Source organism: Triturus cristatus, chromosome 3_1, assembly GCF_964204655.1.
Source record: "Triturus cristatus chromosome 3_1, aTriCri1.1, whole genome shotgun sequence".
In the NCBI taxonomy this organism is placed as follows: domain Eukaryota; kingdom Metazoa; phylum Chordata; class Amphibia; order Caudata; family Salamandridae; genus Triturus; species Triturus cristatus.
Window position 1 is genome coordinate 822,732,463 of NC_140583.1, and position 14,860 is coordinate 822,747,322.

The 14,860-nt window shown below is 46.3% G+C and overlaps 1 protein-coding gene across 2 annotated transcripts in view; it reads left to right on the top strand.

Moving 5' to 3' along the window:
• The first annotated feature begins 1,607 nt into the window (after positions 1-1,607).
• The window catches only part of CERKL (CERK like autophagy regulator), a 261,424-nt gene continuing 248,171 nt past the window's right edge, over positions 1,608-14,860 (top strand). For both annotated transcript variants that reach the window (XM_085645188.1, XM_085645189.1), the window contains exon 1: positions 1,608-1,986. In XM_085645188.1, the coding sequence (XP_085501314.1) occupies positions 1,698-1,986 (289 nt within the window). In that variant the 5' untranslated portion in view covers positions 1,608-1,697. The remainder of the gene's footprint in view (positions 1,987-14,860) is intronic.

Sequence of the window (14,860 nt, forward strand, 5' to 3'; positions counted from 1 at the left end):
TCACCAGTAAGTGGTCTCCAGCGGTTGTACAACACAATCTGGAACAGGCACAATGCATTTACACGGAACACTACAACCGCAACCGGAAGGTGAAGGAGGCAAAGTTGGAAAAAGGGGAGTGGGTCAGAGTGAAGCTGGCAACCCTACAGCGAAAAGGAGAAAGCAAGTACTCCCCACCCCTAAGAGTGGAAGAAGTGTACGACCGAGCAGCATTGCTCAGTGACGGAAACGTGTGGTCCCATGACCGCATGGCTAAGTGCAACAAAATCTTACAATGGCCCCGGGAGGACGCGGAAGGGGTGACACCATCAGAAGGCACGACAAGGGGAGCAGGAGCTCCTAAGGGAGAAGGTGGAGAGAACAGGAGAGAAGAACAAGACGGAGAGAGAGACATACAGGATGGATGGGCCCCAGAGGAAAGAGCCCGGGAAGACGAGGAGGAAGGAGAAAGAGAGGGCCAGGGCACTCCGGAAGGTAGAAGAGGGAGCTCGGTCGCAGAAGGAGGTCAAGAAGGACATACCACCCCGGTAAGACACACCCGGGTTGGGCGTGCTGTGGTGAGACCAGCCAGGTTCAGAGACTATGAAATGGACTGACCACCAGACTAGGCTTAGAGTGTTGTGTGGTATAAAAGGGGGAGATATGTAGTGTTGCGGTCTAGTTGACGCGCACTACGTCAGGGGGTAGGAACGCGCGTAGCGGCCGGACCGGACGCTACTGCGCATGCGCGTGAGTCAGCGCGGCGCGAGAGCAGCGAACGGAGCGTGTAGCCCGGCGCTCTCTCGGTAAAGTGTATATATAGTTGAATAAAGGTTTCCACAACCTTACCACCTGTCTCCAGTGTGTCCTTGGGTAGCACCTGCCCTCCTACTGTGAGAAGCAACTTTACATTACACTCTCCCAGTCTGTTAGGCCCCCAGAGAGAAAGAACTGTGGTTGCGTGCAGTCACTTGCCTCTGGTTCAGACGTAGGAGGGACACAAACTCTGCAAACACAAGGTCAGTTGTGACTTGATAGTCATGCACATCTCTAGCCGATTTTCAGAAGCAAATGCAGTCTCACTGTTTTCTGTAGTGTGGGCATCTTAGTGCATGTATGTAAATGCTACGAATTTAGGAAGCGGACTCACAGTTTTTCCAATAAAGGAATTGTGCCATTTTGATTTCTCTAGCTTAAAACAGTTTCCACCTCACCAATACGAAATGAATTCTCAAATGTTTGCCCTAAACTTCCCTTGTAGGTGTGCCTAAACGTTGGCAAGCGTGCATTTATTTCAAAATGTTATTTTTCAACTTCTTAACTCCTCTGTACGACTGCATCTACAATGTTCACGATATACTTGAATTGGTTTTCAGCTATTTCAAATTAGTGGATGTCTTAAAATGTATTTAAAAAAATTAACCTTGATGTGGAATCCGGAGTAGAGAACCAACACAAGCAGATTATTAGTAAACACGCAGGTGTTAAATAAACATAAAATACAAAAGCTGAAGCTCGAAGGAAAATGCAAAGATGCTTCGTTACGTGCCTCTAGTAACAGTCTCCTCCCATACAACTACGAAGCACCAATATGGCGGTTGGCAAAGCGAAAGCCCCGCCCACTCGAGGAAGTCTAGCCCTGAGGAGCATGCAACACCCGTTACTCTAGCAACCGAGGCCGCGCGCATCTATGCAAAAACTTTCTCGCCCCCCTAAAAATGTCTGGCAGGACAGTGCACACCCCTGCACGCAGCGGGAAGATCCAGGCCTGGGAAATAAGCACAGAAGAAGGTACTGAGGCGCATGAGAAGAAGACAAGTTGTGGATGGAATGCTTCTTCGGCAGTGCTCCGGGGCGGACCCCGGGCTGCAGCCGGCAGGGAGGACAGTGGCGGGGGTCCGCGGGTTCTGCTTCGCGGGATATTTTCTGTCGGCAAGCAGAGCTGCGACGTACAACTGACGGACAGCATGTTGGTCTGGAGCCCCATCCTGCCCGAAAGACCCCCTGGTAGGTACCCGAAACTTGTTGGGAATCTCCGGGATTCGTGCAACAACGTCCATTAATTACTACATGTTGGTTTCTTCGGGTGACAGCAGTGCCACGTAATGTTGTTATGAAATGAAACATACGTGGGCGTGGCTTGCTGCAGGGCACACCTCTCTATACCCCCCTCTCAAATGTCTCTGTCCTCACATCGTGAGCAAAAATCAAGCAATGAAGGCAAGGGAAACATAAATATGAAACTACACCCATGTGAGCAGCAAAAAACGACGTGTCGTACCATTCTATTAAAAGCCTCAAAAACTTTCCATTTATTGCTCTCTTTAGTAGGTCAACAAAATCAAGTCACATCCAGTAACCAAACCCTCCCTCACATTAAAAGCACGCGTTAATTTTGGGCCAGTCGAAAAAATAAATTTGCATGTAATTTGTCCTACCCGGTAATCAACTTTTGTTGGCCATTTTGCCCTGCAGTGCATCAAACATGGTTGTGAGATGCGAGCGATACACCTTTCATTCAAGGCATAAATAAATATGTTTATTCCATAGATCGTCATCATGGAGCCTTGAAGCTATTTATCAGAAACGTAGTTTCAGCGTGTATTAGGTTTGTAGCCAGCATACAGTATCAAAAGCAAAACTACAATCGTGAATACGATGTTATATTCCCTATAAAAGTCAGCATGGGCTGAATGAAGGGCATCATGAACTATGCAGTGCAGTGGTCGAAGTGGGGGAAAAAAAGTAGGGGAACTGTGGGCGGAGAATCAGAGGGCGGGAATAACCCAAGGATTGGCTCAGTGGGCGGAGCCAGAGGTGTGGCCAGAATGCGCAAATATCCCAATTTTTAGTATTTGTATGGCATTTCACTGCCCAGTTTAATCAACCAATGGATACACATGATTATATAAGGTTATAATGAGTTATTGACAGTAAAACACATTCACAAAGTGGGATATGCTTCTAATCACAGAATGTCCCAAATACGATAAAATGTGGAAGCACAAGCCATATGTCGCAGAGCCATGGTGTTTATCATCAGCACTTCTCCCTTTTTCCACAACAGCCGTTCAAACATGAATGGCAAAATATCCTAGTTTGCAAATGTTTTCTATATAACTCTGGCTCTGCCATATTTGCCTCCTAATGCAAGATCTGATCATTTAAACTAATAAATTGTTTATAGCTCAAATGTATCAAAAGTTAACAAAAAATGTGACTTGTTTTGCTGCGGAGTGGATGGCTTATTGCAAAGGTTGACTGATCATCTTTCTCACTGTTGCATTTGTATGTTACACTGGTGCTAATAAGGCAAAATCTTTCCAAAGACTGTTAGCATGTGTACACGTCAAAATAATAAAATATCAGAAAATATACTGCATTACGCTGCAGCCTTTTTTTAAATGCATAATTTAGTCAACACTGTGGCATAATTGTGTCCTCCTTTGCTGCATATTTAATTCCAGTGGCCCCACAGCAAGCAGCACATGTTTAAAGTGCTTGTGAATGAAGCAGAGAGACTGTGAAGTTTGCGAACTTAGTTTGGTGTGCGTGCCAAATTCTGCATTGCCAATCCCTAGTGAGTTGCAGCTACTACTTCTGAAACAAGGCCAATGGAGCTAACTATGGGTGAGGCAGACTGGCCTCAAGGGCACTGGCGGTGCCCTGTGCATTAATGTTTGTTATTACCCTCTAATGACCACCTCTGTCATGGATTCCCTCACTACCACCCTTTAACAGTGCCCCTCAAGTCTCCATAACCACACTCTCTCTCAGATGCATTTAATTTGATTTACAGCGCCACTCATACCAGTGTAGGGTGTCAGAGCACTTTACATCACACACATTACTCAGAGACAATCAATATGTGTGTAAATCACTGTATAGAAAATGTTACATAAGACTAAGGACTACAAGGTGTAGGAGTCACATGACAACCATACTACTAGGCGGTATAGTTTAATAGTGATTGGTCTGGAGAAACATAAACTCAGAATTTTAAAACTTAATACCATGGTTGGGGGTACTCTTTAATAATCAGAATTGATTTCTGTCCAAAAGAACACTTTTTGCAACATTAGGATAATCAAAGACTGGGGGGGGGGGGGGAAACATAACGCTCTAATTTATACCTTGCAGGTTGTATGCAGCTCTTAGATGAAAGTTAATAGCTCACTGTTGTATGTTAGGATTTTAACTTCTAAACTGCAAGTAACAAAAGGAGCTCTCTGACAAAAGCAGTAGCCCACTGACCTATTTACATTATGTGCACTTTGTGATCTGTGTAGGAAGGTGGAATCTGACTACATGGTTGCCCCACTTTTTTCCTGGTGTTTTGCTGGTTTTTGACTTAGTCTGCCTGGGATCCTGCTATTCAGGACCCCAGCCTATCTGCTTTCTCCCTTAAATTGATTACAAGTACTATAGGTAAACTCCAGATTGGATTCTGGGGTACCCTTATAAGTCCCTAGTATATGGTATACTATGTACCAAGGGCATAGGCACCCCCATAGGCCTACCAGGGGCTGCAGCATGTATTGTGTCACCCCTGGGAAGCCTTCCAAAATGACACCACAGGTCTGCTACTGCAGCCTGGGTAAGGTGGTGCATGCACCCCTTACTGAGATATAGGTTCACTATATCTCTCCATATCACTGCACATACAAACCTATCAGTCACCCCTATGGCAGGCATTACCAATCCTGAAGGCAGGGTGCTGGGTTTTATGTGAGAGGGTGCCCATGCATGAGCAGAGCCCCTCAGCAGCCTTCAGAACCTTTATTCTGGGGTTGTTTGTGATGCTGCCAAACCATACACTCTTAAGTGCATTATAACCAAACGGTAAATGCTAACTTTGGAATGGCTGCACGGAAACATGTGGTATTTGGTGTCAAACACTTTGGAATCATACCCCCACACCAGTAACTGGTGTGAGAGTATGATCCCACCCTTCTAGAGGGAGAGACATGACAGTACCGGTATACCCGGCACCAGCTAACAGAGCCCTGGCATCACAAAATGGATGCTTCCAGCCACAGACATGAGTCTGCCCTCCTGTTGCTGGACGAAACTCCGGCAGGGGAGGCCTGGACAATAGGTTTCCTGTCACAGGGAGGTGTCACCACCTCCCAGAAAGACTTTAGTGTATTGGGGCTGGGTGGGTGCACTCCAAGAGTGCTTTGAAGTTCAGCACTGGGGGCACATTTGGTGTCCCTGTACATAGTCCAGCCCCTGCAATGGCGCGAAACTGGACAAAGGAAATGGGTGTAGCCACCCCTCTTTACTGACCCTCTCATAGGTGGGTCCCTAGAGTTTGTCCCACCCCTTCCTTGGGTATAAGAAAGGAACCCCTGGCTCCAGGACTTTAGATTACACCTGGACGAAACTCTGATACTGAATCCTGGAACTTCAACGATCTACATTGAACTAGATAAGTAAAGAATCTCCCTTGGAGTAATGGAGTTACTCCCCTGCAAGGCAGGCACCAAAACAGATCTGAACGGTTTGCAGCTCCGAAGCTCCCGCCAGACTCCGAAGAATTTTGTAACATAGGAGGTGGGTTTCCGTGGTCTTAGAGGTCGAACAGTGCCCACAGCAAGTCTGAGGCCCGTATCCCTCGTGGCGACTGTGCAAACCGAACCCCTGGACACCACGTCACTTTGCAGAAGCATCCGCTTTCCAACAACTCCTGCAGCTAAGCTTTGGATTATTTATAGCGCTGACCCCGAGCAGCATTTGCACTGAAGATTGCCCGCCTACACTCCATGAGTGTTCCTTGAGCTGGCCCTTTGTGTTTTCTCTCGAGGTCCCTTCGCGATCCCTAGTCCGTCGACTGGTGGGTCCCTGTGAAGGCAACTTTACCTCTAATTAGGCTTACCTGATTGCTACCAGCAGCCCATTGGCACACACACAGCCGCACCCGAGCACTTCACAGGTCTTTTAAAGACCATTTGCATGTTAATGAGGCCTTGCTGTTGTTTCACCCCTCCAGGAGCCCCTGCAGCTCCACTCTGCCTATTGCTTAAAGATTAAGCCCCCCCCCCCCGAAATTTGGCTCTAGTAGCGCCTCTGGCTACCAGTCTGTCTTACTTTACTTAGTTATTTTTCCTATTTTTAACCTTTTATTCCAGATGCTGGACATTTCCAGCAAAAATTATTTTCTTTTTTGGATCCATTTCACAGGGAACGAAATAAAAGAAAGGAGAGGAAAGAGAGTGAAAACCCTGTCTTGAAATCTCGGTTTTCTGTAAGAGAAGAACTGCTAGACAGAAATAGAGGGAAGAGGGAAAGAGTTGGGGGGAGGGGGGAAGGCAGCTGAAGCTACAGAGCAGAAGCGGACACTGTATTTTGCTTCTCTGGGTAACAAGAAAAAGACAGAGTCCTGTTACTTCTCTGCCGCCCGTCCTCGAACGCAGGGGCGTAGGAGACACTAAAATTCTGGGGGGGACAGGGACAACTTTGTGCAGTTTCCAGTGACCCTATACAAATCACCCGTTACACAAATACAATTGCATACTTTCGAAGTGAAATATTGAGAAAAGCAGGCATGTAGTCACAGTTTGCATGTATGCTTTATTGTTATTTACATTCATATAGTAATGAGACCAAATGTTTAAAAAAACATATATATGAATCTTGCATCTTAATGCACAAAGCAAACAAAGGCCGCTGACTTAGGGTGGGGGCGTCGTGTTTGCAAGTGCATTATGGTTTGAAAAGTACCTGCTGCTGCATTTCTGGTCTCCAGCAATTTTCAGGCAACAATAAAAATGTGAAGATAACTTTGGTGATTAATGTTCTTTTTTTGAGAGAGATCGAAGGCTTGTCTAGTGAAAGTTTTAATTCAAAAGGTCAGTGAGTTACTGCTTTTGTCTGAGATATTCTTTTGGTATTTGAAGTTTATAAGTTAAAATCCTAACATTGAACAGTGAGCTATTAACCGTCATCAAAGAGCTGCATAAAAACTTCAATGTATAGATTAGAACGTTATGATTTTTCCCCAGTCTTTCCCTATCCTAATGTTGGAAAATGGGTTAATTAGGATAGAAATCAATTCTGATTATTGAAGAGAAGCCCCCAACCATGGTGTTTTGTTTTACATTCTGAGTTTGTGTTTCTCTAGTGTTGCAAAGCCGCCCTGGGCACTCCCCAACTTTTTGCTGACTGGTACTGGTGGTACCTGACTGACTGGCCCTGGCCTCTGCCTAAACAGCCAGTGCTATTCTGAAAGAGGCACTTAAAAATACAGTGAAAACACCTACATACACTAGGGTGCACTATGGGTTAGGGTACCCCTATGATTGGCATGACCTCTCCTATAAGGCCCTAGTACATAATAGGGCAGGGGGATTAGAACTACTTTTAAGTCCCTAGAATATAATAAGGCATGGCAGTTTAGAGGCCAGCAGCCCTTTCTGCGCTAGCATGTGTGCACTGCTGAAGCCTGAGGTCAGTTTAAAAGTAGCCCTGTGTTATAGGGCTGCTTTTAAAATGCAAATTGTGCCCAAACTCGACTTTTGGGTTTGGGGAACTTACAAATTGATCAACTACAATGTTGGGGCAAAATTAAGTGGAAAAATATTTTCCACTTAACTATGGCTGTATCATATTTGCCACATAATACATCATCTGCTGCATAATCTAACGATTTCCTCCAAAACAATTTTGTAGCTCAAACGGATCCCAAATTACTAAAAGAAATGTGACTTGTGTTGCTGTGAAGTTTAGGGCCCTTTGCAATGGTTAGTAAAGAAAACAATTCCTAAGAAAACAATTGGTCCCAGACACTCCTAATGACACTAAAGTTAATACCTGTAGGAGAGTGTAGTATGCAATCAATTCATACAACCGAAAATGTATAATGTAAGGGCACATTCAACAGGGAAATCTCATAGATAAGAGGCCAACCAAAGTCAATTAAATTGCAAACATCAATTTATTTCCCGCTGAATCATATTCATAAAATGCAAACTTAGGGGCTGACTACGATGGCAGGCGGACTTCAGTACCACCGCCATCGAATCGGGGAATGGGACCGCTGGTCTTCAAGGTGGAGGCCCCACGATAGGCATTACAATGCGACTGCCACTACGGTGTTCGCAGTGCATATCTTTTACATTGCAGCAGGTGCTGCTGGCTGCATTATCCGCTGCAAAGTAAAAAAAAAGGAACATGTTAAATATATCGGTGCCTGCCACATGGTGCAGTGATATGTTGTGGGGCATCATAGATGCCCCCCAGGACCCATGTCTGGGGGCCAGGGGTAAAGGGTCCTGCTACGGGCCCCCAATGTCCCTTTCGCCAGCATTTCCATGGCAGGTGAACCGCCATTGATAAGCTGGCGGGTAAGGGACATCGTAATCCCTGCTGCGGTGCATGGTAGGCACCACCAGCATTGTAGGAACCACGAGCCTCTCCACCACACCGGCGGGCTCAAGAAGCCCGTCGGGTGCGTGGTGGTTGGTCTTTCCGACCGCCAGGTAACCACCCGCCATTGTAATATGGCGGACTGTGATGCAGTCACCAATGGCGGTGGGACCGCCACCGACGTGGTCCCACTGCCATTATAATCACCCCCTAAGTTTGGTGTGCATGCAAATCCTACATTGCCAACCCCTGGCAAGTTGTACTGCTAGTGCTGGAAAAAGGCCAATGGAGGTACCAATGAGTGAGGTGGACTGGCCTCAAGGGTCTTGTGACCTCAGTGACAGATTCACTGTCGATCTAGGATGTGCTTCTTCATATGCCTGCCCGTAAGACTGGAAGTGAACTGCAGTATGGATTGTGGTGGACAGGTCCACCTGCGGGTGCTAAGACACCTGGGCTTCTAAGGTCTATCGGGCCTTCTAAGGTGTAGCATCGGAATAAGTCCCGTCAGGAGTGTGGTATGGTGAACTGGTCATGAAGGTCTGAACATGGTTCTCCAGTTCCAAATTCAGCAGCTCTGGCCAGAGTGCCACATTCTCTCCCACACTGAACACCATACTGCCCCACTGAGAGAAACTCGCACTGCCTTCAGCACAACTCAATTGTGCTGCGACTAAATTCAAATTATGCACTAGACAACAGTAAAATGCTGCCTGAAAAAAAATGAATAACACCCTGGAAAAAGCAAACACTCATAGGGAATGCAAGAATAAGCAAAACATGTGAACTGTAATCAGAAAAAAACATGGTTACCTTAACGGTTTTAAACTCATTATTCAGAAATCAGTAAGTGATTTTGCCTGAAAAGTTCAAGACATGGCTACAGGACCAGGAAGGGACCCCTTTCAATGTCCATTGCTTATATCCTTTCAAAATGTATGCAGTTTGGTTTAAAAAAGACCACATCCCCAAACACAGAGCCGCATTTTATAAGCTAAAATAATTAAAAAGTTGAAAACGATCATATTAAACGTTTCCACTCTACCCATCAACCAGGTATTGCAGTCCCTTTAGGAATGGCGCACTTACCCACCCAGGGAAAACAATGTTGTTCAAAGAATGAAGATAAAAAGAAAGTAGCGCTTTCACTGGCAAACTCTGTAAAGTGGCGCTAATGTGTGTGGGTGTAAATAACAGTCTGGCCTGTCTGCTGTCCACTCTGTATTGCTTTATTTAGGTATTTAACTATTTTTCTCTCCATTCCGAGGTTTTTCTTTTCAATAGAAAACGGTCAGAAAATGAGGACATTTACAGCCAAAGTGTTCATCCTTTTTTGGATCAATTTCACAGGGGAACAAATAAAGAAAAGGAGAGGCAAGAGAGAGTACCTTAAGAGCTGCCTCTTGAAATCAGCACGTAAGCAGGAGCGAGACAGAAAGAGATGTAGGATTAAAGAGAGGAGGGCAGCCGCCAGAGGCAGATCAGGAGTAGTGGACACGGTCCTTGCCATGAAGGAAAAGAGGCAGCGTTTATTTTTTCTCCGTTCTCTGCTCTTCCCAGAACGGCTGAGCCTTCCTGCAGCATAACAAAAGGCAGAGGGCGGATGGCCTCTGACTCCAGGCAGGTCAAGTGCAGGGCCATTAGGTAGCGCTTTCGCGTGCTAATGGCCCTGCGATAACAGAAGGATGAGGGGAAATTCCTTTGTCCCCTCGTCCCCCCCCCACCCTTGTACCCCGCGTCCCCCACACTTCCTACGCCCATGCTCGAACGTCGAGCTTTATAGGCGATGGTGATTTCTTGCGTCCCGGTACGCATTTTGAAAATAAAAAAGTAGGGGAACGGAATCGCTGGAAATGAAGAAGTAGGGGCACGCCGTGCCCTGCCGTCCCCCCCCACTTCGACCACTGGAACTATGGAGCAAAAAGTTTCAAAGTGTCATAAGACATTGATTGAAGTGTCACACGTTTGCTGTAACTTGTAAAATATGCTCCTACTGTGCATGCACGACGTTCAGAATAAAGTTATTTTCACTTAGTAAATGAATAAAGGTGACCTTTTCCGGGATTAGGCCTCCTGCTCCCTGCCTCAGCCTGGCAGCAGGGGTGGCTCTGTCCTCGCAGTTCCCCTGCTGTGGGCATGAAAGGGACGAGGAAGGGTGTGTCATCCTCCCCTTCAGGCACAGCGAGAGGATGGGCGCGCAGGGCGGCGCTCGGTTACAGGTCTCTTCGTAGGTGCACTGACTGCAAGTGGAGCAGGATCAAATTAGGTGTCTGGCCTACTCCTGAGCGATTGACGAAGCCTCCTCTACAGCATGGTAATTCACGGCAAGTTCCTGTGTTTTACCTTGTTTCTACTCTCAAAGGAGAGACTGAGGCAGACGCTGCACACTCACTTGAGAAAGTGACACGTACTTGTCTTTGCGAGCCCCAGGAATAAGCCAGCCAGCTGCAACAATGGACTTTCCCCGGCCCTGGCCGGGTAAAGTGTTTGAGTATTCTCCATGGGACTGATATTCTTAGCAGTTATGTTTTAAACCAAAAAAAACAAAAGTATTTCCTGATATCTTCACGTTTATATTTGAAATAAGTAATTTCATGATTTGCATGCTCAGTTTGTTCCTGCTGCCGTGTGATTAATTGTCACACCTTTACATCCAGCTTGCAATTGGTGTAGTTCTACGGTGTTACATTATACTGTCTGGCATTATATGCCAAATGCCACACCTACGTAAATATTGCAGTTTTTACATTTTTCATATACAATAAGTTCAGTGTGCCATGTCCACACTTCATAGGTACTTTACATTTGCTTTGTTCAGTGTGCCATGTCCACACTTCATAGGTACTTCACATGTACATTTTGCTTTGTTCAGTGTGCCATGTCCACACTTCATAGGTATTTTACATTTGCTTTGTTCAGTGTGCCATGTTCACACTTCATAGGTACTTCACATGTACATTTTGCTTTGTTCAGTGTGCCATGTCCACACTTCATAGGTACTTCACATGTCCATTTTGCTTTCTTCAGTGTGCCATGTCCACACTTCATAGGTACTTCACATGTACATTTTGCTTTGTTCAGTGTGCCATGTCCACACTTCATAGGTACTTCACATGTCCATTTTGCTTTCTTCAGTGAGCCATGTCCACACTTCATAGGTACTTCACATGTACATTTTGCTTTGTTCAGTGTGCCATGTTCACACTTCATAGGTACTTAACATGTACATTTTGCTTTGTTCAGTGTGCCATGTTCACACTTCAGAGGTACTTTACACCACATCTGCGCATTTTTCACATTGTTTCATGTAGTACAACCACACTTGCGCATTTTACATATTGTTTCATGGGGTACAAGTTGTTTGACCGTTCCACTTTACGTGGATTCATCACTTAGAATGATTCTACATTTTACAAGTAGTTTGACCATTCCACTTTCTATAGATTAGTCACTTACAGTGTATTCTACTATTTAAAAGTAGCTTGACCGTTCCACCTCTCCGTGGATTCGTCACTTACAATTACCGTTCCATGTAACTTTTATATCTGCACCTGTCCTCCACTCTTTCACATCTTCCTGTACTTATTTCATCATTCCACTTTATCAACTGCTTGTCTCAAACCTGTACTTCACTCTTGTTAGCCTGGCCAGCTCTCATTATGTTTGTACTTAGGTTGTTGTTTTATTTAATTGTGTGAGGGAGTGGGTGCTTATCTTTTGTGAGAAAGGTGCATGAGGTGTTTGTATTTATCTTTCCTGCTGTCTTTCCTGCCTTTCTCCATTAATTTTCATAGACTATTATTTTCATCATATGCAACTTCTGTTCCAATACTCATTTCTGTTCTCTCTTCATTGCCTTTGTCTGCTCTGTGCGTTTTGTTAAATTTGACTTTCCCAGTGCTTGCTAATAATGCTCCTTTTCTTTTCTGTCAAAAAAAAGAGGGTGATGTTATAGTCACAAGTTGTCCTTATTTCTTTAAGGACAACTTGTCAGTTCCACGCGCCTGCCCTCGTGCGCTATTGTTATTTGATACGCCATTCATTCTGGAGTTCTCGTGCTTCTGCCAGTTTCACAGTTGCAGCGAGAACATCAGGATGAACGGTTGTGGGTTTTTCTTTCTCCATGTCTTAAATGTAATAAAGGTCTTCAAAGCTAACCTTCGTTCAAGGACCATCATTTTCAAGATAGAATCCTCCTTTTACAGCCTCGGACGGGCCAGGACTCCACTCACTACGGCATAATGGCTGTGCACTGCCTGACAGCAGTGTAGGCTCAGTTGAGGCACCACTCCGGCGAGTGGAGTCCAAAAACAGGAGTACCATTAACCTCTTCAGTGCCCATGACGAGATAGTCTCGTCATGGAGCACGGTTGCGCTGTGCCCATGACGAGACTATCTCGTCATGAACCCCGCCCGCTAATGTAACGCCCGGCACAGGGCGGGGAAAGGGCGTGGCACTGAAGGGGTTAAGCCATAATGTGAGCAGTGGCAGGAGCTGCCTGCGCAGTTTAAAATGTATGCACTGCAGTGCCTGCTCTCGCGCAGCCCGCCTACAGGTGAGGTTCTGATTGACACAAGTCTGTTGTTGCCTTCTTATTAGACAAATTCAAAACTGACTCTCCTGATGTCCGTGCTAATTCTAAAGAATGATGAACGATTAAACCCAGATCAGTTGACTGGGGTCAGTGTTTGATTTGCTCAAGCGCTCCGTCCATCACCCCCTTTGGTATCGCTTTGTTCGCCCTAAGTTGGCAGGGTATGCCCAGACGTGGGTCCCTTGCTCACTTTGCCACTGGATTCAAGATAGCCTGGCTGATGAGGGTTATAAACCCGAAACTGGTCCCAGGATGCTTCTTTCCGGTCCAGGGAAGACATGGCTTGGCAGTTCGGGCTGGACTGTTCCCATGAGGCACAGGGTCAGACTGATTTGCATATGGCCATGTCTGAACTGGGGTGGTGCAGTGAGCTAAAGAATGATGATGGATTAAACCCAGATCAGTTGACTGGGGGTGAGTGTTTGAATTGCTCAAGCGCTCCGTCCATCATCTCCTTTGGTATCGCTTTGTTCTCCCTAAGTTGGCAGGGTATGCCCGGACGTGAGTCCCTTGCTCACTTTGCCACTGGATTCAAGATAGCTTGGCTGATGGGGGTCATGAACCCGAAACCGGTCCCAGGATGCTTGTTTCCGGTCCAGGGAAGACATGGCTTGGCAGTTCGGGCTGGACTGTTCCCATGAGGCACTGGGTCAGACTGATTTGCATATGGCCATGTCTGAACTGGGGTGGTGGAGTGAGCTAAAGAATGATGATGGATTAAACCCAGATCAGATGACTGGGGTGAGTGTTTGATTTGCTCAAGCGCTCCGTCCATCATTCCCTTTGGTATCCGTCAGTGCAAATGCTGCGCTGGTGTGGGGTGAATAGGTTACATTGTAGCCCAGCCACAAGAAGCTCTGCTAAGCCAGCCCCCAAGCTTGCCCCAAGTAGAACAGACTGCGTGCTGCCACTACCTTGCTCACTCTTCTCACACAGTGGTAAAGAGCACTCCATACAGCTGAGGAGGCACTATAAATACGTTACTTTGCATTTCATTGCGGTGATGCGTATCACCACACTGAAATGCGCTAGTCTAACGCCTGATGCGTGGTACTTGGCAGGGCTGTTGGTGCTGGAAACCTAGGTTCGAGCCTCGGAGTCGCGTCCACATCCTGTGATTCTGGGCAAATCACTTAATCTCCCCGTGCCAAAACTAATGGAATAGCATACATACAACTAGAGTTATAGTTTTTAGAAGTAAAAGAAAATCAATTCAAAATAATACAGTGACAATTTAACATTACGGTCAATGGGGAAAACCGCTAGTAACAATGGTCACTTGCAGGTCGAGTTGCGTTGTACCCTTCCAGGGTAAAGGTGATGTGGGTGCTAGGACCAAGCCATGACAGTCAGTTCAATTTTACCTGGCCTGTGAAGCCCAGAGGCAGGGTTGTCTGGCTGCCCCGGTGCTGAAGGGCAGCCATGGAAGAGCTGCTTTTACTTCTGAAACGTTACTGACGGGGATAACGATGCAAAAAGATAACAATGCAAATTGTTGCTGACGTCAGTTGAAGGTTGGATGGAGTTCCTTCTTGATCCAGCGCCGAGTAAAGGGATCGGTTGCTGGACTTGCGGCCAAAAAGCCTTTGCAGCGGTAAGTAGAACAGAAAGTAACTTCTGCTTCTGATGGTCCAGGTGAACGCCATAGCTGCCTGTAACTTCGTGGAAGGCAGGACTACGGTTCTCACAATGCGCTAAACCATCTGGATGTGGGCAATCCTTCGGAGGGCCTGATGGTCAGCGATTCTTCGGATCTGGAGCGTTGTTTTACATGCAGTGTGCAGTGACTAGTGCCACTTGTCCTGGAGAGTCTGAAGGTGCTCCAGGCTTCCACATGGGTCCCTCTGTCTGAGGGAACCAGCAAGTAGCCTAGGATGAGTCTCGATCAAGCCGTTCCAAGAGTGTTGCCACAGATGCAG